Consider the following 26778-nt stretch of genomic DNA (forward strand, 5'->3'; position numbering starts at 1 on the left):
AGAAAATGACGGCAGCGGCCGATTGCCGCCGTCAGTCGGTGGCCAGGGCAGATTGCCCCCATCAACTGGTGGGGGAGGTCTGATCGTGGTCTCTTTTGCAGCATCGGCCATAGCTGGATTGTAATATTTCATCAAATTTCATTGATGAAATATTACTATCGCTCTGATTGGCTGTTTCACTTTTAACAGCCAATCCGAGCGATCGTTGCCATGGGGGGGCAAAGCCACCCCCTTGGGGTGAAGTGCAAAGTCTCCTGTATCTGCAGGTCGGGTGACCTTTCATTGACCCCGGTCACCCGACCTGCAGGGGGGACTATCAATTCATGACACAGCATATGCATCATTGGTCGGACTGGCACCGACTTTCATAACGCATACGCTGTGTCACTGGTCGGGAAGGTGTTAAACCACATTTAGCGTCCACGTGTTTGACATTTCTGTAGCGATGAGAGCTTGCCTAATTTACAGGTGCATGTCTGAGCATAATATACTAGCCATGACAATGTACTGGTTACTTCAACATACTGTCCATGACCATGGCAGTTTGCAGTTTTCACTCAGCCACATCTACTATTGATTGTTTCTGTAAAACGCCCGAATCAAAATCGTCACTACATCTGTAGACAAATTCTCAAAGGGGTATAATTTCCAAAATGGGGTCACTTGAGGGGGGATTCTGCTTGGGTCACTTGAGGGGGGATTCTGTTTTTCTAGAACGTAAAGGTTTTGTATATGGAGTCTGCAAACTATTCTAGGAAAATCTGAGCACCAGGAGGCAAATAGTGCTCGGTCCCTGCCTTTGCCTACTGTATAGCCACATATGGCATATTTCTATATTCAGCAGAAATTGTGGGAAATATTTTGTTGTTATTTTACCATTTTTTCCAGTGTGAAAATGTAAAATCTGTGGCAAAAACAAAATTTTGATGGTAAAAATGTAATCATTTTTTTCTTCACAGCTCAATGGTATAAAATTCTGATATCAATATGATCACTGCACACCTAGATGAATTCACTGAGAGGTGTAGTTTGTAAAATGATGCTTCATATGGGGTTTTTTGCTGTTCTGGCACTTCATGGGCTCTGCCAATGTGACATGGCACCCTCAACCAATCGAGCAAAATCAAAAACTCTTACCAGTCGAGCAAAATCTTATCTCCAATGTAGCATTTCTTCCCTTCTGAGCTTTGCACTGTGCCTCAGAAGTAGTTTTTGACCACATATGGGGTATCGGCGTACTTAGGAGAAATTGCACAACAAATTTTTAAGTCAATGTTCTTCTGTTACCCTAGTGAAAATAAAAAAAATGGGAATAAATTTGATTTCTCTATTTTCACGTCTCTATGTTATAAATTTCTATGAAGCACCTCTTGGTTCAAGGTGTCCACCACATATTTAGATATATTCCTTGAAGGGCCTTGTTTCCAAAATGGAGTCACTCAGGCATGTAAGGAGCTCTCCAAATGCGACATTACACCTGCAGACCATTTCATCAAAATTTGCCATCAAAACATTACTCCTTCCTTTCTGAGCCCTGCCATGCAGCCAAATAGTAGTTTTTCACCACATATGGTGTATCTGCATGCTCAAGAGAATTTAGACCATTTTCTGGACCATTACCCTTGTAAAAATAAAAAAATTTGGGACTAAAAGAAAAATTTTGTGGTAAAAGTGTAATTTTTTTTTATTTTCACAGCTCTATGTTATAAACTGCTGTGAAGCATCTGGGTGTTTAAGGTGCTCAGCACACATCTAGAGAAGTTCCCTGAGGGGTCTAGTTTCCAAGATTGTGTGACTTTTGGGGAGTTTTCATTGTTTAGGCACATAAGGGGCTCTCGAAACGTGACATGACGTCCGCTAATCATTCCAGCATATTTTGTATTTGCATTTTGCATTCTAAAAGACAAATGGTGCTTCTTCCCTTCCGAACCCTGCCATGCACCCAAACAGTGGCTTTACCCCATATGTGGGATATGAACATACTCAGGAGAAATTGCACAACAAATTGTATGCTGCAATTTCTCCTGTTACCCTTGTGAAAATGCAAATTTTGGGGCTAAAATCATTTTTGTGGGAAAAATGTGATTTTTTTATTTTCGCTGCTCAGTGTTAAAACTTCTGTGAAGTACTGGGGGTTCAAATTGCTCCCCACACATCTAAATAAGTTCTCTGAGAGTTCTAGTTTCCAAATTGGTGTCACTTGTGGGGGGGTTTCTCTATTTAGACACATCACGGTATCTTTAAACATGACATGGCAAATTTTGCTATCAAAAAGTCATATGGTGCTCCTTCCCTTCCAAGCCCTGCCCTGCACCCAAAAAGTGTTTTTTCCCCACATATGGAGTATTGGTATTACCCTTGTGTAAATTTCGACCTAAATTAATATTTTGGGGAAAAAAGTTTTTTCTTTCCACATTGCAAAAATTCATGTGAAGCACCTGAAGGGTTAATAAACTTCTTGAATGCAGTTTTAAGCACCTTGAGGGGTGTAGTTTTTAGAATGGTGTCACTTTTTATAGTTTATGTCATATAGACCCCTCAATGTCACTTCAAATGTAATGTGGTCTTTAAAAAAAAAGGGTTTGTAAATTGTGTTGAAAACATGAGAAATCGCTGGTCAACTTTAACCCTTAAAACTTCCTAACAAAAAAACATGTTTCAAAAATTGCTGATGTAAGGTAGACATGTGGAAAAAGTTATTTATTAACTATTTTGTATGACATAAATCTCTTATTTAAGGGCATAAAAATAAAAGCTTGAAATTTGCAGCATTTTCAAAATTTTTGCTAAACTTCCATTTTTTCACAAATACACGCAAGTCATATTGAAGAAATTTTACGACTATTATGAAATACAAATATGTCACGAAAATACAATCTCTGAATCATTTGAAGCATTTCAGAGTTATTGCCACATAAATTGACACTGGTGAGAATTGTAAAATTTGGCCTGGTCATGAAGATGAAAACAGGTTAGGGGGCTGAAGGGACTAAAGAGGGCAAGGAATGGAGAACTGTGATGATCATTAAAAATATCTTGTCATGCCTTTTGAATTATGCAATGCACTAACTGTGTTTTAGCATTACATTAATGAAATCTTTTGTGATATCTTATACCAATATGTCTTAGTCTCCAAAGACTTGTCTTCAAAACGTAATACCACATCAGGACATACAGTTACCTTCAGTAGCAGGAAGAAATTAAATTATTTTTTCTATTTAATACATTAATTGCACATCCAAAAGATAGTAGATAAGTGCATGATTCCTCCTGGTTAAAATGTTGGGACAGATGGCAAGAAATAGCAATCCTCTACCCCCTCAAAAAACACAAAAAAATGAAATAATGCAGTAAAAATTCAACAGTATTTTTTTTATACATCAACAAATTTAACAGAATTATTGTATTTAGCTTTATATATTTTTTCAGATTGCCTTATAACACTATATTTGGTGGTGTAGTGGCTTTCACAAAAGAACAGTTCCTCAAAGTAAATGGATTTTCAAATCGTTTCTGGGGATGGGGAGGAGAAGATGATGAATTGTATAATAGGTATGTACTTCTGAATCAACCTGGTAATGAAGTAAATTTCTAAACATGTCACTTCAGATGAGTGGATCAATCCACGCATGATTATGAGTCAAATTTCTTTAAATTTGTGACTTGCACAAATGCCATGACTTTGAGACTTAATTCACAGTTCAAATAAAAAATCCTTATCCAGCACCATTTCCCAAACTGCTGAAGCAGAGAGCAGGCTAATGTTTTTTTTTTGCATGGCTGAGCAAGGTTCCCCATAATGCCTTTCACCTATGACATCTAACGGATTACCAAACCTTGTATAGTGTTGGTCAGTACACCTGGGCAATCACAGATCAGTGGTTCCCAGTGGAGCAAAGTTTGTATGGCAGTTATTTTCCACGTAATTGGCAAATACTTTCTCTCCTATAGTGTGTAAGCTGTTATGGTCAGCAGGTTTTTCTCACTCCTGTAGACTGCTACATGACGCTAACGGCGGTGGTGGCAGGAGCGGGACAATTCTGTGGGCCCTGGGCTGGGAGAAGGGTGTGTTTGGTAGTACAAGTGTGCAGCGGGTTCAGGGCTTTCAGAAAATATCAGCGGAATCCCTACACTTCCCAGTGTTTTCACTGCAGTGGTCTTCAGGAAAATATCCTCTAGAAGTGGTGCATGCGCAGCTTGAGATCTCGGTACACGAGGGCTCGGGAGATGAGATTTCAATCTGCGCATGCGCCGCTCCTGGCGGCCATTTTCCTGAGGTTTTCCACAGTGAAAACAATGGGAAGTGCAGGGACTCCAGCGACATTTTATGAAAGCCCTGGGTCCTCTGCAACCTCGCAACACCGAACACGCCCTCATCTCACTACTGCCGGTGCCACTGTCATCTTCATGCAGCAATGACCCTGCCTCCTGAGACCCCACTCCACCTCAGCCGCTCCCACCCCTGTAAGCTACATTTGGATTACAAGATATACCCCCAAATTTTGGGGGGAAAAAGTATGTTTTATCATCTGAAAAATATAATATATAAATATATATTTGTGTATATACACTTTATTAACTCTTACAGCACTTTTTTTTCCTTTAGGGTTATAGCAGCAGGAATGAAGATCGAACGTCCAGATCTAACCATTGCCAGATCTAAAGCAATCTTCCACCATAGAGATTCTGGTAATGAAGAAACAGGCAAAAGGTATAACATATAAGGAAGCCAAGAAATCTAATAAAATACATATATATTCAGGGCTACCACAAGGAATTTCAGGGTCCCATACTGACAAAATTTTCTGACCTCCTTTAGACTCCACCCAGGCTCCACCCATCTCTGCCACCACCCCTCAAGCCTTCCACAGTCCCACAGCTGTCATAGAAAAACTCCATTTTTGCACCACGTTCTCACCAATTACACATTAACAATTCCCATCAAACATCTTACCCTATACATAGTCATCAGCTTTTGTTTTGCCCAATATAATTTTTTTCAGCCTGCACCAAGACATTATTTTTGCAGCACCAAATAATAACACTTACAAGGAACAAATACCACAACACCATGATCAGATAACACATTACCAACACATAGTGACCAAATAATACCATATACAAAGAACAAATGACGCCACTCCATGACCAGACCATATATTTCCACCACATAGTGAAGGAATAATACCAAATACAGGGTACAAATACCACCATACCATGGCCAGACCACATATTACCACCACATAGTGACCAAACGATGCTACATACAAGGAACAAATACCGCTACACCATAACCAGATCACATATTACCAACACATAGTGACCAAATAATACCATATACAAGGATTAAATATCATCACAACATGACCAATTAATACCATGTACAAGGGTCACACCATGACTAAACTGTATATTACCACCACCTAGTGACCAAATAATATCCCATATAGGGTAGAAATACAACCACATTTTGAGCAGACCATGAACAAATACCATCACAACATAACCAGATTATATATTACCACCACATACTGACCGAATAGTAGAAAACTGATCGCTAATAAAAAAAACACAATACTTATATTACCATAAGTGCCATTATACAGAGGAGCTCTGTACATAGTATAGTGTATAGTATTGGTGTACAGGTAAAACAGGGACTTACCAATTACATTATACACAGGAACTCTGTATCTAGCGTATGGTGTACAGGCAATACAGTGATCACCACTGACATTATACACAGGAGCATTGTATATAGTGTCAATATGCAGGTAATATAGTGATCAACAGTGTCATTATACATAGGAGCTATGTACATAGCATACAGTGTAAGTGTACAGGTAATATAGTGATCACCAGTGACATTATACACAGGAGGTCTGTATATAGTGTACAGTGTACAGGTAATACAGTGATCCCCAATGACATTACACAAAATATCTTTATATGTATAGTGTCAGTATGCAGGTAATACAGTAATCACCAGTGACATTATACACAGGAGCTTTGTATATAGTGTATAAAGTGAGCGTACAAGTAACACACTGACTCACCAGTGATGTCTAGTGAAATCCTTCATCTTCACTTTTCTTCTTCATTCAGTGCAGACTGCCATCGCTTCTTCCAGGCAGGACTCATTTTTATAGAATATAACACAGTTATCTAGAGCGCCACTTCCAGAGCACATTAATCATTTTTCCCAAACTTCTACACTATGCCAGATGAAGAAAAAAGAGACATAGTACTGCCCTGCATAGTAAAAATTTTAGTGTAGATATGATTTTTGAATGCATTTTTTCTTATTTTCTGCATTTAACAATGGTTTTAAATAATTTAAAATTTTCATAGGATTGTACTTTTTCTCTCATAAGAATACCAACGATGTTTATTTAAAATTAATTTCTTTACTTTTGAAAGGGGTTTTTATACTATATACTATAATAACTCATTATTACATTGTATAGTGAAATTGCTTTTCTATGAAGCTCTGCATGTAGCTGACATTCAGAGGAATAATTTGGCAGTTAAGGGGGCATTCAGCAGCCTGACCCACTGCAATAGTAACTCATCAGCTCCCCAAGATTGCCATTCCATGATTAACATTTAAATGGTTAAATGGCAAAAAAATGAAGTCACTTTCATCCTAACTCCCTATCTATTTAGTTCCTTAATCTAATCTATTTTCTTTTATACTTTCATTAAAAATTTCCTACTGTTCCCTAACTACACTGTCTAACTGCGCTTCTATTTTTTTCTCTACTTCCTTTCAGATGATGCTTTGTTTGATAATCCTAGTGCATGATGGGATACTCAAACAAAGCGTCATTAGGGGTCAGAGGTGCCGGTCAATGCCACAGCTCCTGCCCCTTCCATGAAACAAAATGTCATCAGTGACACTCGTTTCAGGGGCGGGGCTGGTCCCTGCAAGATGTGCACAATGACAGCATATGCTCTGAGCCAGCAATAGAGCATGTCAGAATACCTGGCATGAATTTACTAGCACTGCCCTCCTCAAGTGACATCACTGGCTTTTACATGCTGAGTATTCTGACTCCACTCTGTTGCTGGCTAGTTAATGCTGATCTGAGCTAACAAGAGAGAGTGAGCTGTCACTGTGCACATTGCACAATGCACATTGCACAGTGCACAGCTTAGAAACCAATAGAAACTAGACCCCTAAAAATAACTTTTATTAATATATTAAAAGCATGTAGGACTCGTATATTAAACATATAAAACATGAAACTTCTTGAGGTATTGCAATTAGTGATGAGTGATTACCTAACAAACAGGCTATCCCTGCATGTATTCAGGCTGTCTAGCAGCCGCAAATCATGCCGCTTCGGGGACTCAGATATAATTTACGAGCATGCGCAAAATACTCGGAGAACACCCGAGCATGCTCGGAAAACTTGAATAACGTGCACACTCGCTCATCACTAATTGTAATATAGGGTGAAGTTTAGCACAATTATGCTGGGCAGGTATACAGACAGACCTAACAAGTCACTAGTCATCCCTGTAGCTCATCCTACTTGGCAGTGAAGGTTGGCACACTAGTATTTAGCGAAATAGCTCCTCTGCTCAACGACGATGTCCCTGACTGCCCTGATACATACCATTACCAAGTTCAAACACACACAGATAGTAAAGAATGATGAAAAATAGTACACATATACTCATAATTCTGTTCATAATGGAGCTATCACAATGTCAGTATTTCATGTTCAGAACATACTCAAACATATATTGCTCCAAAAAATCTCACTCTCTCTGGTCCAATCCCCATAGGGGACACAAAAACAAAAATGTAAGGCAATTATAAAGTACATGCCATTCACATATATCGCATATGCTAGTGCTTTTTAATTTGCTCTGTATATCAAAGTCAAATCTATAGTCTGCCTATCCCATTAAGGACAATTGCAACTGGTTTTCCATCAATATGGTATAGTCCAAATAGAAAATTGACACTTATGACTAGTAGTCCCGATGCGTTTTCCCCTGCGTTATTCAAGGTTCATCAGGGGACCAATGGGAGACACCAATCTCTGTCCATGTGGCCAGAAAAATGCTGTGTGCAACATCCAGTACGGGCACCGCCAACTTAAGGAGAATGAGGGTATACTTTACAGGTCAAAGTGCCAAAATAGGTGCTTATCAAATTATATAGAACGCTATCATGTCTTTTGAATAGTCCAAGGGCGGAAGTGACGCAGGTGGAACTCAAGTTGCACTCCACAGTACCGCACAACCGGAAGTGACGTCAGTGTAACGCACCATGTGCTCCACACTGATGAAAGCCAGAATCAATGTCATTAAAGAGTATATTAACGTCTCTTTCAAATGGTTTGCATGCAGTAGTAACGCAGGTGGAATGCAAGTTGCACTCCACCCTACTATTGAAGCTCTATTGGCAAAAGGTACAGTGGCCACACCTAAATGTGCCTAGAGATGTATTCTATAGCCAGATGCCTTCCTTTTTGGATTGAGTAAAGTGGCTATGGACAACATAGTCTTTGATCGACTTACACCCTCCCATAGGTAGCTGATTACTTATGGGAGATCAAAGTAGATATGTCCTGGTCATCCCTTAAAATGCCCCAGTATTTTCTTATGGCATCCATGACCCTATGCGTCTGATCATCATCAAACGTTCATATCAGCCTTGTTACGGTCTCAGAGTCAGGTTTTGCATTGTGAGGCAACAAAGATGATCTATCAACTTCCCTTGCATGTTATTGCCTCAATAATTCCTCTGGGATACCCTCTGACTAGGAATCTATCTTTCAAATCTCTGGATTCAGTTTGAAATTCCTTCCAGGAGAAAAAATTCCTCCGGGCTCTGAAGAACTGCCCCTTGAGGATGCCCCTCTGCAACTGCGGTGGATGGTAACACTCCCACTTGAGGAGACTGTTGGTAGCCATTGGCTTCTGGAACAGTGAGGTTTTCAAAGAGCCATCCATCTACCTGGATATATTTAGTCTAAAAATGCGATACTGTCCATAACAACTTCATAGGTGAAAAAAAAGACCTATTACATTCAAGTTGAGATAACCAATGAAGGACTCAAAATATGTTTGTTTACCTGCCCAAAGGACGAGGATGTTGTCAATATATCTTCCCCAGATTAATATCTGTGGGCACCAGATGACATCCTCATACCTTAAAGACCACCGTGTCTTCAAACCAACCCAGAAGCTGATTAGCGTATGTGTGGTTGCAAGGGCTCCCATCACCGTGCCCGTAAGTTGGTGGCAATGGCGGATCTTAATAGGGGCGGATGGGGCGGTCGCCCCGGGCCCAAGGTTTTTTGCGGGCCCAGGGGCAGGGGCTGGGGCGGGCTGGGCCGGGTGGCAGAGAGGCAAATGCCCCCCGGACCGCTCCCCCAGCACCTGTACAGGGCCGGCCGTGCCCTGTGCTGTGACGCCGCCGGCAGCAGACAGCCGCCCGCGTCACATTCTATGAGGGGCCGGGAGCTGTGCACGGCCGTCACCTTGACGGCTGCTCAGCTCCGGCTGTACTTCCGGGTCAGATGTCGGGCGTGCGCGATGACGTCATCGTGCACGCGCCGACATGTCCCGGAGGATGCTGAAAGCAGAGGCGCTGCTGGGGAGCGAGCCGGCTGTGAGGTAAGTATGGGGAACTTTTTTTATTTTTTTTTATTTCTAAAATGAATTAAATGGGGTAGGGGGTGAGTGGGGGCTGTACACAATTAAGGGGGGGACTGGGGCCTGTATATGATGAAGGGGGGTGACTGGGGCCTGTATATGATGAAGGGGGGTGACTGGGGGCTGTATATGATGAAGGGGGGGGTGACTGGGGGCTGTATATGATGAAGGGGGGTGACTGGGGGCTGTATATGATGAAGGGGGGTGACTGGGGGCTGTATATGATGAAGGGGGGTGACTGGGGGCTGTATATGATGAACGGGGGGTGACTGGGGCCTGTATATGATGAAGGGGGGGTGACTGGGGGCTGTATATGATGAAGGGCGGTGACTGGGGGCTGTATATGATGAAGGGGGGGTGACTGGGGCCTGTATATGATGAAGGGGGGGTGACTGGGGCCTGTATATGATGAAGGGGGGGTGACTGGGGGCTGTATATGATGAAGGGGGGTGACTGGGGGCTGTATATGATGAAGGGGGGGTGACTGGGGTTGTACAGGATGAAGGGGGTGAGTGGGGGCTTCACAGGATGAAGGGGGGATGAGTGGGGGCTTCACATGATGAAGGGGGGTGAGTGGGGCTGCACATGATGAAGGGGGGTGAGTGGGGTTGCACATGATGAAGGGGGGGTAAGTGGGACTGCACATGATGAATTGGGGGTAAGTGGGACTGAACATGATGAATAGGGGGTAAGAGGGACTGCACATGATGAATTGGGGGTAAGGGGGACTGCACATGATGAATTGGGGGTAAGGGGGACTGCACATGATGAATTGGGGGTAAGGGGGACTGCACATGATGTGGGGGTAAAATTAACTGCACATGATGATGGGGGAGTGGGGCTGCACATGAAGTTGGGGGGAAGGGGACTGCACATGATAAAATGGAAGGGGGGATAAGGGGCTGCAAATGATGAAGCGGCACTGCAGATGAAGTGAGTGGGTGATAGGGGACTGCAATGGATGAAGTAAGGGGACTTCAAATTAAAGTGGGGACATTAAAGTGGATCCCTTATGGCCAGGATCACGTTGGGCGATTTTGTGCGTATTGGCCATAGGCCTACAGCTTATGTGCAACGTCTTTTTAGGCCATGTCCACACGTGGTGGAATGGTGGCGGGTTTTCCGTATGGACCCGCAGCAAACCAAGTGCTGCGGTCTGTACGGCTGTCAATTCCCGCACGGGGACCGCAGCGCTCAGGTGGGAAGGGGGGTACAGGGGCCCAGGTTTTATGAACAGCCCTGGGCCCATAGTCCACTTAATCCGCCACTGGTTGGTGGTAATACTTTCCATCAAAAAGGAAGAAGTTGTGTTGTAGAACAAAATCCATAAGCTCCAAATGAAATATTTTATGTAGCCCCAAATCTGTCCCTCTGTTTTTGAGGTAGTAATTGATTTCCTCTATACCTACATCTTGCCGAATGCTACTGTTAAGAGTCTCTACATCGATGGAGGTTACTATTGTATCCGAGTTAACTTTGACACCCTCCAGTTTATTAAGAAGGTCCATTTTATCCCTCAGTAAGGGCTGTCACAAATGGTCTAAGGAGCTTATCTAGATAAATGCTGGAATTTTGACACATGGAATCAATTCCAGAGACAATTGGTCATCCCTTTAAGGGACTGATGCCCTTTTGAATCTTGGAGAGTGCATAAAATGTCACTGTGACCAGGAAGAAGACAGTCATGCTCATTTTTTGAGAGCTAACCTGCCTGTAGAGCCTGAGAGAGGATTTTGGATAATTTTAGAGTGTACTACTTAGTGGAGTCCCTGCATAGGATCTCATAGTATCTCATAAGTAGATTTGCCTGATAGAATTCTCTTACAGATCCCCATATAATTGACATTGTCCATAACAACCGTATTCCTGATTTTGTCTGAAGATTTCAGAACTATGATATTATTATTCTTTAGGCCCTCTAAAGCTTTTTTTTAGTAAGCAATAAATTGGATAAGACAAGTTAATGTCTAGGATTGAAGATACAAATTTTCTCTGTGACAAGATTGAGAAATACGTCAATAGTCCCTTTGTCACCAGAGGGCGGTATTCTTCCACTCTTAGGTTTGAAATTTGAAAATGGATTTTCACCAATCCTCCTTTGACCTTTCTCTGATAGCTCAGAAAGTAACTTAACACCTGGCAAGTCCTCTGAAGATATGCCCAGCTGTTGGCACTTCAACCTGTCATTGTTTGAAAATATTTTTTTCCATTTTAATTACCTTGCAAACAAATTGTTATCCTTGATCCATGTAAACGGGTCGAATCTGGTTGTAGAGACAAATGTTTATCCTTTCATAAGGAACGATCACTCAGGGTCAGATAATCCATATTATGATACATTGATTATCTGATTCCCTTTCCTCACCATTGAATCCTCATTATCCTTTCTGCCTATCTATTTACTTGTGTGGGTGGCACGCTCCTGTCACTTGTATGGAAGCATACCACTTCTTTCTAAAAAAGAGGAAGCAGATGGAGAGACTGAGCCCGAGGATAATGCAAAAACTCTTAAAAAACGCTTACAAGAAGCATCCCATTCATTTTAATAAATTCTGCACATTTTGGGCATATTGATGCGTTTCTTTCTGCATGCTCATTAATTTCATGAAAAAATCCGCATTTCTAACTATATTCTATGAGACTGGGGATGCTCCGGAAAAAACACTGCATAAAAAACACGCAAAAATGGTGCAAAAAATGCGGAAAAAACGCGCGGTAAAAAACACGCGTTTCCTGGGAAGGAGTCCGGTTTTTAGTCAGGAATTTTCTGCATACGTGGGTACATAGCCAGAATCTTTTTCCAATTTTCCAGTACGCTATATGGCAAATCCAATAGTGTGGTTCAAAAGTAAAAGTTGTCCCACACAAAACAAACTCACATGGCCATATTGATGGAAAAGTAAAAAAATTACGGCTCTATGAAGAAGGGGAGCAAAAAAACGTGAACTCAAAAATGGAAAAAACCAAGGTGGTGAAGGAGTTAAAGAAGCCTCTCATTAACTTTTTTCCCCTTAAACCTGTGTGTATTTGCATGTGTGTACTGTTACTGTATTAATATACACCTATTGTCATCTTCCCCAAGATCCAGCACCGTTCCACTTGTCTTCTGAGTGATATCTCCTCTCTGCAGACTCTCTGCATGATGTTGCACTTTGTGACTCGCAAGTGACTTTTACAATGCAAAGTCTATGGAGAGTCAGAACGAGGCATCATAGACTTACATTGTAAAAGAGACTTCGAGCTCACAGAGAGAACAATGTGATGCAGAGTCTGAACTGCCATCACGTAACTCAGGAAAGAACATACTTATACATATATGACATCTGCATGAGCACACACACAATACACACATTACAACACCTGACCCACACACACACTATATACAGATTACAGACATACAGTATATACTTTCTGTTTTCTTCATTATAGAGGACAGGAAAAGGGGGTCATGTAGTTATGAATTAGAAGTGGAGGGCGCCCACTTGTCAGCCCTGCACACCTCGCCCATCCCAACTTCTGGGAGCATTATAGGAGGGAGGGAGCTCCTTTGTGGGAATAGCAGACATACAGTGGTGACGGAAAAATGGAAGATGTCTCCCCTCTCCTCTGGAATGTTACTCCACTGCTCTCTTATCCACTCTCCTCACTACTGTTTAACCCCTCTCCTCAGTAGTTTCTCCCATCTCCCCTTTCTTCAGTGATTTCTTTCTTCTTCTCAGTAGTTTCTCCCATCTCCCCTCGCCTCAGTAATTTATCCCATCTCCTCAGTAGTTTCTCCCATCTCCCCTCTCCTCAGTAATTTATCCCATCTCCTCAGTAGTTTCTCCCATCTCCCCTTTCCTTAGTAATTTCTCTCATCTCCTCAGTAGTTTCTCCCACCTCCCCTCTCCTTCATAATTTCTCCCATCTCCTCAGTAGTTTCTCCCATCTCCCCTCTCCTCAGTAGTTTCTCCCATCTCCCCTCTCCTCACAAGTTTCTCCCATCTCCCCTCTCCCCAGTAATTTCTCCCATCTCCTCAGTAGTTTCTCCCATCTCCCCTCTCCTCAGTGATTTCTCTCTTCTCCTCAGTAGTTTCTCCCATCTTCCCTCTCCTCAGCAATTTCTCTCATCTCCTCAGTAGTTTCTCCCACCTCCCCTCTCCTCCGTAATTTCTCCCATCTCCTCAGTAGTTTCTCCCATCTCCCCTCTCCTCAGTAGTTTCTCCCATCTTCCCTCTCCTCAGCAATTTCTCTCGTCTCCTCAGTAGTTTCTCCCACCTCTCCTCTCCTCAGTAATTTCTCCCATCTCCTCAGTAGTTTCTCCCATCTCCCCTCTCCTCAGTAATTTCTCCCATGTTCTCACTAGTTTCTCCCATCTCCCCAGTAATATCTCCATTCGTCTCAGAAATTTCTCCCATCTCCCCAGTAATTTCTCTCGTCTCCTCAGAAATTTCTCCCATCTCCCCTCTCCTCAGTAATTTCTCTCGTCTCCTCAGTAGTTTCTCCCATCTCCCCTCTCCTCAGTAATTTCTCTCGTCTCCTCAGTAGTTTCTCCCATCTCCCCCTCTCCTCAGTAATTTCTCCCCTTATCTCAGAGGTTTCTCCCATCTCCCCTCTCAGTAATTTATCTTGTCTCCTCAGTAGTTTCTCTCATCTCCCCTCTTCTCAGTAATTTCTCCCCTCTCCTCAGAAGTTTCTCCCATCTCCCCTCTAAATAATTTCTCAAGTCTCCTCAGTAGCTTCTCCCATCTCCCCTCTCTTCAGCGGTTTCTCCCATCTCCCCTCTCCGCAATAATTTCTCCCATCTCCTCAGTAGTTTCTCCCATCTCCCCTCTCCTCAATGATTTCTCTAATCTCCTTCACTCAGTAATTTCTCTCATCTCCTCAGTAGTTTCTCCCATCTCCCCTCTCCTCAGTAATTTCTCTCGTCTCCTCAGTAGTTTCTCCCATCTCCCCCTCACCTCAGTAATTTCTCCCCTTTCCTCAGAAGTTTCTCCCATCTCCCCTCTCAGTAATTTCTCTTGTCTCCTCAGTAGTTTCTCCCATCTCCCCTCTTCTCAGTAATTTCTCCCCTCTCCTCAGAAGTTTCTCCCATCTCCCCTCTAAATAATTTCTCAAGTCTCCTCAGTAGCTTCTCCCATCTCCCCTCTCTTCAGCGGTTTCTCCCATCTCCCCTCTCCGCAATAATTTCTCCCATCTCCTCAGTAGTTTCTCCCATCTCCCCTCTCCTCAATGGTTTCTCTAATCTCCTTTACTCAGTAATTTCTCTCATCTCCTCAGTAGTTTCTCCCATCTCCCCTCTCCTCAGTGATTTCTCTCTTCTCCTCAGTAGTTTCTCCCATCTTCCCTCTCCTCAGTAATTTCTCTCATCTCCTCAATAGTTTCTCCCATCTCCCCTCTGCTCAGTAATTTCTCCCCTCTCCTCAGTAGTTTCTCCCATCTCCCCTCTCCTCAGTAGTTTCTCCAATCTCCCCTCTCCCCAGTAGTTTTTCCCATCTCCTCAGTAGTTTCTCCCATCTCCCCTCTCCTCAGTAATTTCTCTCACCTCCTCAGTAGTTTCTCCCATCTCCCCTCTCCTCAGTAGTTTCTCCCATCTTCCCTCTCCTCAGCAATTTCTCTCGTCTCCTCAGTAGTTTCTCCCACCTCTCCTCTGCTCAGTAATTTCTCCCATCTCCTCAGTAGTTTCTCCCACCTCTCCTCTCCTCAGTAGTTTCTCCCATCTCCCATCTCCTCAGTAGTTTCTCCCACCTCTCCTCTCCTCAGTAGTTTCTCCCATCTCCCCTCTCCTCAGTAATTTCTCCCATGTTCTCACTAGTTTCTCCCATCTCCTCAGTAATATCTCCCATCGCCTCAGTAGTTTCTCCCATCTCCCCCTCTCCTCAGTAATTTCTCCCCTCTCCTCAGAAATTTTTTCCCATCTCCCCAGTAATTTCTCTCATCTCCCCAGTAATTTCTCCCAACTCCCCTCTCCTCAGTAATTTCTCTCGTCTCCTCAGTAGTTTCCCCCATCTCCCCTCTCCTCAGTAATTTCTCTCGTCTCCTCAGTAGTTTCTCCCATCTACCCCTCTCCTCAGTAATTTCTCCCCTTTCCTCAGAAGTTTCTTCCATCTCCCCTCTCAGTAATTTCTCTTGTCTCCTCAGTAGTTTCTCCCATCTCCCCTTTTCTCAGTAATTTCTCCCCTCTCCTCAGAAGTTTCTCCCATCTCCCCTCTAAATAATTTCTCAAGTCTCCTCAGTAGCTTCTCCCATCTCCCTTCTCTTCAGCGGTTTCTCCCATCTCCCCTCTCCGCAATAATTTCTCCCATCTCCTCAGTAGTTTCTCCCACCTCTCCTCTCCTTAGTAGTTTCTCCCATCTCCCCTCTCCTCAGTAATTTCTCTCGTCTCCTCAGTAGTTTCACCCATCTCCCCTCTCCTCAGTAATTTCTCTCGTCTCCTCAGTAGTTTCTCCCATCTCCCCTCTCCTCAGTAATTTCTCTCGTCTCCTCAGTAGTTTCTCCCATCTCCCCTCTCCTCTGTAATTTCTCCTCTCTCCTCAGTAGTTTCTTCCATCTCCCCTCTCCTCAGTGGTTTTTCCCATCTTCTTTACTCAGTAATTTCTTCCCTCGCCTCAGTAGTTTCTCCCATCTCCCGTATCCTTAGTAGTTTCTGCCATCTTCCCTCTCCTCAGTGATTTCTCCCCTCTCCTCAGGGGTCCACTGCCACCATGTCTCACCCAGTCCAGAACCCCCCTCTTTGCTTCTGCACACCTGGCCCCATGCACCAGTAAGGCCTCTTTCACACATCAGTTTTTTGCCATCAGTCACAATCTGTTGTTTTTTTGAAAAAAACAGATCCAGCGACTGTTGCTGCTGCTGGATCCATTTTTTCTCATAGACTTGTATTAGCAACGGATTGCGATGGATACGGATCCGTCGGAAATTCTTTTGTCCGTCGGCCAGAGACGATGGACAAAGTAACTTTTTTGGCAACAACGAAAAGTTGGACAGCGACGGATACAGCGCCATCAATCATTGTCTCTCTCTATCCACACGGGACAAAGTTTACCTCAAGCTACAGCTGCTGTGACGGATCCGTCAAAAAAACTGATCAGTCGCAACAGTTTTTCACAATCTGCCAATCTGCGCAGGATCTGTTTTTTTCAAACTTTGACGGATTGCGACCGATTGGAAAAAAAACTGATGTATGAAAGAGGCCTAAGGGTTGTAATGGCGACCCTGTATATAATCAGGACTGGAATATAGTATAGCACTATAAAGGCAGTATCTATGATAATACAAATACCAAGTACTATAAAAAAAAGTTTTGTTCTTTCCCAATTTCTTTCTTTTTTTGTATATTTGTCAAACTTGAAGGTTTAAGATCAAACTACTTTAACCCCTTTTTGTTTTTTGCTCCAATTCTTCCAAGAACCATAACTTTTTTATTTTTCCATCAATATGGCCATGTGAGGGCTTATTGTTTTGCTAGACGAGTTGTACTTTTGAACAACACCATTGATATTACCATATTGTGCACTGAAAAATGGAAAATTCTACGTGCAGTGAAATTGCAAAAAAAAGTGCCATTCCACAATTTTTTTTTTTACCATGTTCACTGAATGCTAAAACTGACCTGCCATTATGATTTTCCAGTTCATTACAAGTTTGCAGATACCAAACAGGTATAGGTTTTTTTTACTTAAGTGGTGAAAAAAAATTAAAGTTTGGAAAAGTTTTTGGTCCCTGAGCTGGCATTTTTATTGATATCCCATTTTGGAGTAGATGCAATGTTTTGATCACCTGTTAATCCATTGCATTGCAATGTTCTGGCGACAAAAGAAAACGTAATTCTGGCATTTTTAATTTTTTTTCTTGTTAAAAAAAATCAGATTAATTATTTTTATATTTTGATTGAGCGTTTCTGAACGCAGCGAATGTGTATCTTTTTTTAAAAAATGTATTGTTTTATTTTGAATGGGGCAAAAGGGGGGTAATTTGAACTTTTAGATTTTTTAAAACTTTTTTTTTACTTGCTTCAATAGTCTCCTTAGGAGACTTGAAGCTGTGATCTTCTGATCGCTTGAGCAACACTTAGCAGAGCAATGCAACATGTAGCAAAACTCATCATCTGCTGTGCACAACGTTCATAACAGATCAGCAAAGATAAAACATCGGCGCCCCATGATCATGAGACAGGGGCTCCAATGGGGGAGGTTTGTGATGCACTTTCAGCGTGATCCAAGATTGACAGTGGTTTTTAACATGTTAACAGCCACGGTTAGATCGCAATTTCACCAGCAGCTGTTAGGGGCACATGACAGCTGATCAAATTTGCTGTCATGTGCCAGAAAATACTGTATGTGGGTTCAGCACCAAAGCCCGCAACAAAAGGAGGAAACATGAAATATGACGTACCTATAAGCCATGGGTCGTGAAGTGGTTAATATTACATAGTAACATAGTAACATAGTTATTAAGGTTGAAGGAAGACTTTAAGTCCATCTAGTTCAACCCATATCCTATCCTAACTTGCCCTAACAGATAACTCAACTAAACACATATAGCAGCTATAGTAATTACCTTTTACTAACTTAAAAGCTGCATTATCAAACAGTTAACTAAATACAATTGGGTTCAATTTCACTAGCCACTCCCAGCCATGATTACTGCCAGATCTATTAATTCTAAATTAGGTAAATGCAACCTTTCTGTCAATGTCAAATCAGCTAGAATGTTTAAAAAGTCAGCATGCTAAATATCCCATAATCTGAAAAGATTGAAATACAGATGTCATTGTCATTGAATACTTCCAGCCTGGTTGCAAAATCATTGCTTAGGGTCAGGAACTCCTGCAACATTGAGAGCTGTTATCTAAAAAAGATGAAAATTTGGAACAGTTTTGAACCTCCCCAGTACTGGTCACCCTACCAATTTCCCCAAAAGATCATCACTGACCCAGGAGATGACAAAAAAATTGGCTGATCTGAAGAATTTAAATGTGACAAATTGGGAAAAGTAGAAAAAAGGGAGAATATATTTTCACAGCACTGTGCAGATAATGTCAATAATCAACACCAGAGAAGATTGCAATAGTGTCATTCCAAATTCTGCATAACTGAGACCATCACTGTCGTAAGCAGAGCAACTTAAGAAGCCTGAAGGATGTCAAAACCTATAAAAAAAAGTAAAAGTGTACTTGTAGTAAATGTTTGAGATGTTATAGAGAGGCTAAATATTTCAGTTGGTGGGGACCCAGGAGTTGAGACCGCACTGATCACTAAAATGGAAAAGAATAAGCGCTCACTCAAGTGCTGCTCTACTCTGAGACTTAAGATAGTCTCAATAGAAAGTCTGAGAGTTGCTGAGCATGCTTATGTTTTAGACTCACCAAGTAAGGCGGATTCTCTAAGTCTCAAGGCCCTGTCACACACAGCGAGATCACTAGCGAGATCGCTGATTTTGGGACCCAACAGCGATCTCGCTGTGTGTGATGCACATCAGCGACCAACCCTCCAGTCGGGTATCGCTGATCGTGCTTGAATGTCCTGGGCCATTTTTTGATCGTTGGTCTCCCGCTGGCCAGCGTGCATCACTGCATGTGGCAGTGGGAGACCGACGATCAGCGAGCTCCTGGTATCTAAGGTAAATATTGAGTAACTAAGCACCCGCATCACTTAGTTACCTGCTGTGTACCTTAGATACCTGCGTGCTCACGCTAGGATGCTGGTATCCAAGGTAAACAGCGGTAACTAAGTGCCGCACGCGCTTAGTTACCCGATATTTACCTTAGATATCAGCGTCCTCGCTGGTCCTGATAGCTGGTGAAGCTGCCTGTTTGGCAGCTCACCAGCGATCATGTAGCAAGGCACCAGCGATCCTGACAAGGTTGTATCATTGTCGGTATCGCTGGTGCATCATTTAGTGTGATAGGGCCTTCAGGTCCAGGTGAGCACATGAACCCCTGGTGTTAATGCAGCAAGCGGCAAGTCATGTAGAAAGTGAGGACATGGCACACTCTGCAATCTCAGGAGGAATAGGACATATGAAGTGGAACCCAGAAGGAATGGAAGTAAATTAAAGCACAGTATGCACAGAAAGTGAAGCACACCTAGTTTAGAGGTCTAGAGCCTCAATTCCAAGCCACAGGTATATGTCGAAATGAGCCTTGTGTGTCATAATGATGTTATAGATCCACCCTGGCCATCTTGCAAAATCTGTTGTGGAGCACAATAAAGGGCAGTAGATACAGGGGAAGTAAGCGGAGCCTGGGATACCTATGACATGTGTGTACCAGTACCCATTCTTAGGGCTCCTCCCATTTATGAAGAAGTTATAAAAACAAGATGATCCTCACTGGGCGATCTGGTCAGATGACCAGTCAATGGCCAGAGCATGTACCCATAGCCTCAGAAGTCCCAAAAGCCCCTCTGCATCAGAAAGCATCAAATATAAAAAAGAAATTTCCCTATTGGGTATTGCACCAGTCTGATGAGTAATCCTCAGTGTCCAGAATTGGATATGACGACCTGGAGTTGTGAAGCCATTAACAAAGGTTAACTTCACAGGTGTTTGCAAAGAAACTAAAGACATTTTCAGTCCTTTGAGAATAGATAAGTCTATAAAATTCTCTGCTGTTCCAGAATCAATACACACCTGTCTCATGAACATACAGTAGAGGAACAATAGAAAATAAGACATAGGCACAAATAATTTATCGTTAGTGGAGAATAATGTTAATACCAGGACAATACCTTCATATTTCCTTAGGGTCTGAAGTTCTCCCTTTTTGGTCTTCCGTTTGAAACAATTTGTGCAATAATGATCCCGTTCACCACAATACAAACAGAGTCCCCCGGAAAGGTTTCAGGATCTTTCAGGTGGAGATTATCTGTGCCAACTGATTTCTATGGTTCAGGTTCAGTTATGGGAGATTTTGAAGAAATTCCGGAATGTGACACAAGGGAATTAAGTGTTTTAATTTAGACAGTTGTTTAACATACAAGTCCACTTGGGTGGCAAGAGAAATCAAGTCATCAAGGGTGGAAGGCAGATCTATCTCAGCAAGTTCATTTTTGATCCGACTGTATAAGCCAGCATAGAAGACAGCCAGGAGAGTGTCATTATTCCAGGCCAAGTCAGCAGACAGAGTGTGGAACTGGATGACTTAATGCCCCATATAATTTGTCCTTTGTCTGAGCCACAGTATGCCATCAGCGGTACAGTGGAAACGACCTGGTACGTCAAACGCTTTACAGAATGCAGACAGGAAAGATGGTAGACCATGCATCATAAGGTCATCCTGCTCACAAAATGGTGCAACCCACTCCTGAAGTGTCCCCAAACAACATAGAACAAACGTAGGCCACTTTGGACTAGTCAGAAAAAAATTTCTGGGTCATAACTCAAAGTGTACAGTGCATTGGTGCAAAAAGCCCCAACAGACCTTAATGTCTCCAACAAAACAGGCACAAGTGAGAAATTCTGAAGAAGTTCCCCAAGCAAATTGTCCCAGGAGAAAATTTGGCTGTGACAGGTGTTTAGAATCCAGTGATGAAACTGCAGGTGTCTGAGACAGTGCATCTACACAGGCTGAGAGATCCTGTTCATTCAGGACAAACAGCCCATTGACTAATAGTAAGTTACCAGTCCAGACATATTGTACATATGCCATGGCAACAGTCTTATGGCTGCTACACCTTTGGAACCCATTGTCTTGGGAATCTATGAGGCTCATTAGGTGACTTGTATCCTCTAAGCCTCAGGTTTACAGCACACGGTCCCCAGGTGTTGATGTAGCAAGCAGGAAGGCACATGGGAAGTGGTGACTTGGCACAGTCAGTAATCTCAGGAGCAGCAGGACAAATTAAGTGGAACCCAGCAGGGAATGGAAGCAAGCTAAAGCACAGTATGAACAGAAACTGGATCACACCAAATACAGAAATCTTGAGTTTTACTTCTAAGACACAGGTGTCTGCCTAAATGGGCCTTTATAAAGGGGTCTATAGAGATAATGCCAATGATCCAAACCAGGCAACTTGCAAAACCTGACTTGGAGCACAACAGAGGGCTGCAGGCTAAGAGGAAGGATAAGGAGCCTGAGTTACCTAGGACAGGTGTGGAACACCATGGAGTTGTAAGATAAAATTAAAACTGCAAATAAATCAAATTCTGCACTTTAATTTCTATTGACAAACAATGTAAATAGAAGAATACAAAAAAAATGTTGCATTTGTTAATTATATATTATATTAGTACATATTATAATTGCAAGAAGAACTATCAGATGTTTATATTGCTGGTTAGCATCATCTGTACAGAAATCAATGGGGGAGATTTATTAAGACTGGCATAAAGTACACTGGTCTTAATACAAAGCACGGTGGGACAAGATGCTCCTGATTGATTAACAGGTGCATGCCTCTTAATAAATTAGATGTATCGTATGCTGTGTGTGCACCAGAAATAAAAATCTACTAGACTAGATATATATTTTGTACCACTTCTGGTATAAATTAGAGTAAACTTGTCGATAATAATGTCACGAGAGCGCCAGGAGAGCAGGCGCCAACACCACTGGAACAGCGCTGCCACCTGCGGTGAGGATAGGCTGCTAATATTTTATATGGGGGAATATAAGAAGAAGGGGTTTTCAGCAGATAATCATTGAATGGTTGCTCTAGCATCGCCTCTATCATGTGTATGACCACATTTCAGATATGATAGAAGAAAGAAATCACATCTTGAGTTTTCAGAAGGCAAATCTCCAGCACCTAAGTTATATCATTATGTAATCATAGATCAGAATATCTATGGAATGTTTTCAGAATAAATGCCTTTGAGAAAACCACTGTTTTGTTTTCCAATATGTACAAGTGAATGTATACATGTACATTATATTTGTAAGATGAAAATTGACTTTTCAGAGAGGAAGAGGACTTGAACTCTATAGCACCACCTCTTGGAAGCATCAATTTTACAAGTCACTTTCAATTCTTTAAGGGGCCTTGAAATATGACTTAGGATAAAAGCCAAATCAGAATCTCAATTTACAGACACAGTATTTTGGGGTATTGCCTCTCGTCAGTGCAAAGTATGAGAACTGATTTGACTAGGTGAAAGGCTCTGGGCTGAGGTCTAAGGGGTAACATTTTTCCTTGTGGAGTGTGACATACCGGCTCTGGCTTGCCAAGCTAAGGAGGCTTATTCACCATGCAATGCTCCTCTGGGAAATTTAATATACAAATTGTCTCTTCATAAAGGAAGAGGACTTGAACTCTGTAGCACCACCTGTTGGAAGCAGTAATCCTACAAGTCACTTTCAACCATTTAACGGACCTTGAAATGTGACTTAGGTTAAAAGCCAAGTCAAAATCTCAGTTTGCATACACAGTGTTTCAGGGTATTGCCCCTCGTGAGTGCAAACTATGAGAACTGATTTAGCTAGTTGAAAGCCTCTGGACTGAGGTCTAAGGGGTAACACTTCTCCTTGTGAAGAGTAACATAAAGGCTTTGGCATGCCAAGGTAAGGAGGCTATTAATCGCCATACAACGTTCCCAGAGAACATTCCATAAGCCTCCTTACCTTGGCATGCCAGAGCCAGTATTTCACTCTCCACAATGAGAAACATTACCTATTTGTAAGATATAATTCACACATCCATTTTTTTTCTTATACATGAAAAAAGTGCCAATTTCCATCCTTATCTTAGCTGAGATTTTTATTATATGTCAATTTTTCTGGCATTAATAGAGGTTTCCAAGCTTCCCTTAGCAAACAATCATTGAAAAATGGACGTCACTAGGATGCAACTTGGAGGCTATCTTTGTGCTGACCGAGCTGTTCGCAGACCCATAGACTTGCATTTTCAAGTTTGATCCCTGGCTCAGATCAAAGATGGCCATGCCTACTTTTTTATATTTTTACTGATACCTAATATAAAAAAACATGGTCATGTGAACAGCCATATAGAATATACAAGGTATGTATTTCATCCATAAAAAAATGCAAATAGAAAACGAACATCTGGATGAGGCCTTAATATTATTAGTTGGAAGATCTAATTCATGTTTGTAATATGGCTGCAAGAAAGCTGCACACCAGTGGTACATAATGTAAGCATGCCACATGTTAAAACGGTGGTTCGATGTAGAAAACTAATTTTTATTCTAAATTCCTTTCTATTTAGTGCCATAATCTAAACTAGTTTCTAATATACGAGTGTTAAAAATTCCCTATCCTTCCTTAACTAAATTATCTAATTGCTGTTCTATTTTTTTCCACTTCCATTTTGATTTACGATTCATTTGAGTATCTCACTGCATGATGTGATCAGGGGGCAGAGGCTTCGGTCACTGTCACGGCCTTTGTCCTCTCTCTGAAACAAAGTATCATCTGCACAGGGCTAGGGCCTTTCCTGTCACTGAGCGATCTACACAAAGACAACGCATTTTCTGTTTCCGACTCTGATCAGCAGTAACGGGTCGGCAACAGAGAGTATTGTCAGAATACCGGGCATGCAGAAAACCATTGATGTCACTTGCAGGGCGGTGCTGGTCTCTTTACACCGGGTATTCTGACAACACACTATGTTGCCAGCCATCACTGCTGATCTGAGCCAGCAACAGATCGCGCAGAGACTAGCCCAGCTCCTGGTACAAGCGTCATAGATGAGTCTTTGTTTCATGGAGAGGGCAAATGCTGTGGCAGTGACCGTGAACGAAAAGGAATTTTTAATTCTAGCATGTTAGAAAATAGTTTAGATTTTTACACTAAAAATCCAAACGAAAAAGTGAAGAGGTGGCTCTCTGCTTTCCGGTAAAAAATCTTGTTTATTCAATTCATCAAGATTTTAAATTGTGGGGCCGGGGGAGTCAGTTCTGTTGTGTTCTTCAACGGGTACAGGCGTACGAAGTACACAAAATGGCCGTCATCCACCACAGAACCGACTCCTCCACCTTTTATATCTTGACAGTAACGTTGACTTTGTCCTTAATTCTGTTTTGTGCATCAGTTTTGATCAGTATGTTTCTCCATTCTCTCTAGCTTTCATCTCATTTCTAAAGCTTACAAATTCATGCATATAGATGGCCTTAACTCGTTGGAATATGAAGTCATCAAACGCATTAGGAACAAACTTTATACGAAAATCACAGTTAACATCGGAACTAGAAACATTTAGTGCTTAATATATTGATAAGACTTGTTTAATGTATTGATGATATGTATTTAGTGTACAGATAATGTGTGTAACAAAACAGTATCTATATCTCACAGAGTCTTGGTTATGGACATTCTAAAAGAGGGCTTGTTATTTCTGTTTTCTAAGACAAAAATAACAGTAATTGATAGATGATAACTTCTAGAAATGGTAAAACCTTTAAAATTATTATTTTTATCATATCTGACATGTGCCCATGTATAAATATAGCAAAAAGGCAGTGGTGTTTACCAGCCAAGGTCACAGAAACTAATGCATAAACAGGATGCAGCAAACCCCCTTAATAAAGGTAGAGGCAGCACAGGTGCAGGATACTGATGAAACTGCCGCTAACATTTTATTTTGGGAGGGGCCAATTTTTTAAAGTTGCTTTATGTTTTGGGGGAGCTCGCGTATTTTAGCCAAAATCTCGACTAATACCTCATATTTATATTATATTTTTCTGCCCATTTTATATTTTTTTTACAGTGAGCAGCAAGGCTCATCAATGATGACCTTGTAAACTGGGAGCTTGTCCCTCTTTGATGCACGTATAGTGCCATGCAGACCGCCTAATCTAATAGTATGGGCGTGTAATTGGCTGTTAGCTGGGCACTGTGCAAGCTTCTTCGGTGTGGTCTAATACTGGGCTATCACCCCCTTCATAAACTTGTAGGTTGTGACTGGTAGTTTCATCAGTATTTTGCACCTGTTACCTCCACCTTTATTAAGGGGATCTGCTGCATTCTGTTTGTGCATTACTTTCTGTGACTTTTCTGTTAAATACCATTTCCTTTTTCCTATGTTTATAACTGAATTTTTTTAAGTTCTTTTATTTCTTTGGCTATGCTTTGTATTTTTCTGATATATCATTTATGTAGCAATAATTAAATGCCTTTACATATCTAAGCAATTCTGAGATTGTTTTTTCGTGACACATTGTACTTTACGCTGTAGTACATTTATCGTACATTTACAAATAGTACATTTAGTTCAATGTGCTTTAAATCCATTAAAAAAAAAACATGAAATGTACAAAAAAAGTAAATGCACATCCATACCCTCCTCAACATCCTTTGTACATGTATGGCATGGTGGGCATTGTTTTCCTGCAAACTGCCATATATGATTGTGCAATGATGAAGGCAGCTCACAAATAGGGCTGATGGCTGCAATGGCTGCGATCAATGCCAGCTTCAATCATGGAATTTTAAAACCTTAGATGCCGCTAAATGGCTATTTGAGGGAGTGAGCTCCCTCTTTAACCCTATCGGCACCTAACACTCACTGATGGTTAACATGGTGACTTCAGGCCAAGTAATGGCTTTGGGATCCGCATTCTATGGTGGCCTATTATGCCCTGCAATAAGCCCGGTCTAACATGCCTCCTATCAGTGTAAAATTGACAATTTTAAAACCCTGCAATAAATGTGTAGAAGCAACTGGACAAGTAAAAATTAAAGTTCTATACTGGGACTATGTAAATAAGTAAAAAAAAGTTATACAATTTGTAAAAATAAAAAAACAATACATAACAAAGTACGAAAAATAAAGGAAAAATGTGTTGTAACTAAAAACTATTTTTACGTAAAAGCAAAGTAAACAAAAATAGTACAAATAGTACACATAATTGGTATTGTCACATTCAGAATGACCAGATCTATGAAAATGTCCCATTCCTTAACAAGTATAATGAGCACTGTAAAAAAATAAATAAATAGATAAAAAGGCATAAAAGCTTTTACATACAGTAACAAAAAAAATAGAATAGAAAGTGATCAAAAGGTTTTTTGTATATGTACAGTCATGGCAGAAAGTGCTGGCACCCTTGAAATTGTTCCAGAAAATGAAATATTTCTCCCAGAACATTACTGCAGTAACACTTTTTGTTATGCACAAGTTTATTTCCTTTGTGTGTACTGGAACAAGACAAAAGAACAGAAGCCCC

The 26778-nt window shown here is 41.6% G+C and overlaps 1 protein-coding gene across 1 annotated transcript in view; it reads left to right on the top strand.

The window, feature by feature from the left end:
- Positions 1-25072, top strand: part of LOC141100155 (beta-1,4-galactosyltransferase 1-like) — a 288644-nt gene extending 263572 nt beyond the window's left edge. The window contains exons 5-7 of the mRNA XM_073588434.1: positions 3430-3552; positions 4607-4711; positions 24677-25072. Of these exons, the coding sequence (XP_073444535.1) occupies positions 3430-3552; positions 4607-4711; positions 24677-24812 (364 nt within the window). The 3' untranslated portion in view covers positions 24813-25072. The remainder of the gene's footprint in view (positions 1-3429; positions 3553-4606; positions 4712-24676) is intronic.
- Positions 25073-26778: the final 1706 nt, after the last annotated feature.

The sequence above is a fragment of the Dendrobates tinctorius genome, unplaced genomic scaffold (genome assembly GCF_039654945.1).
Source record: "Dendrobates tinctorius isolate UK_male_01 unplaced genomic scaffold, ASM3965494v1 ptg000011l, whole genome shotgun sequence".
In the NCBI taxonomy this organism is placed as follows: Eukaryota; Metazoa; Chordata; class Amphibia; order Anura; family Dendrobatidae; genus Dendrobates; species Dendrobates tinctorius.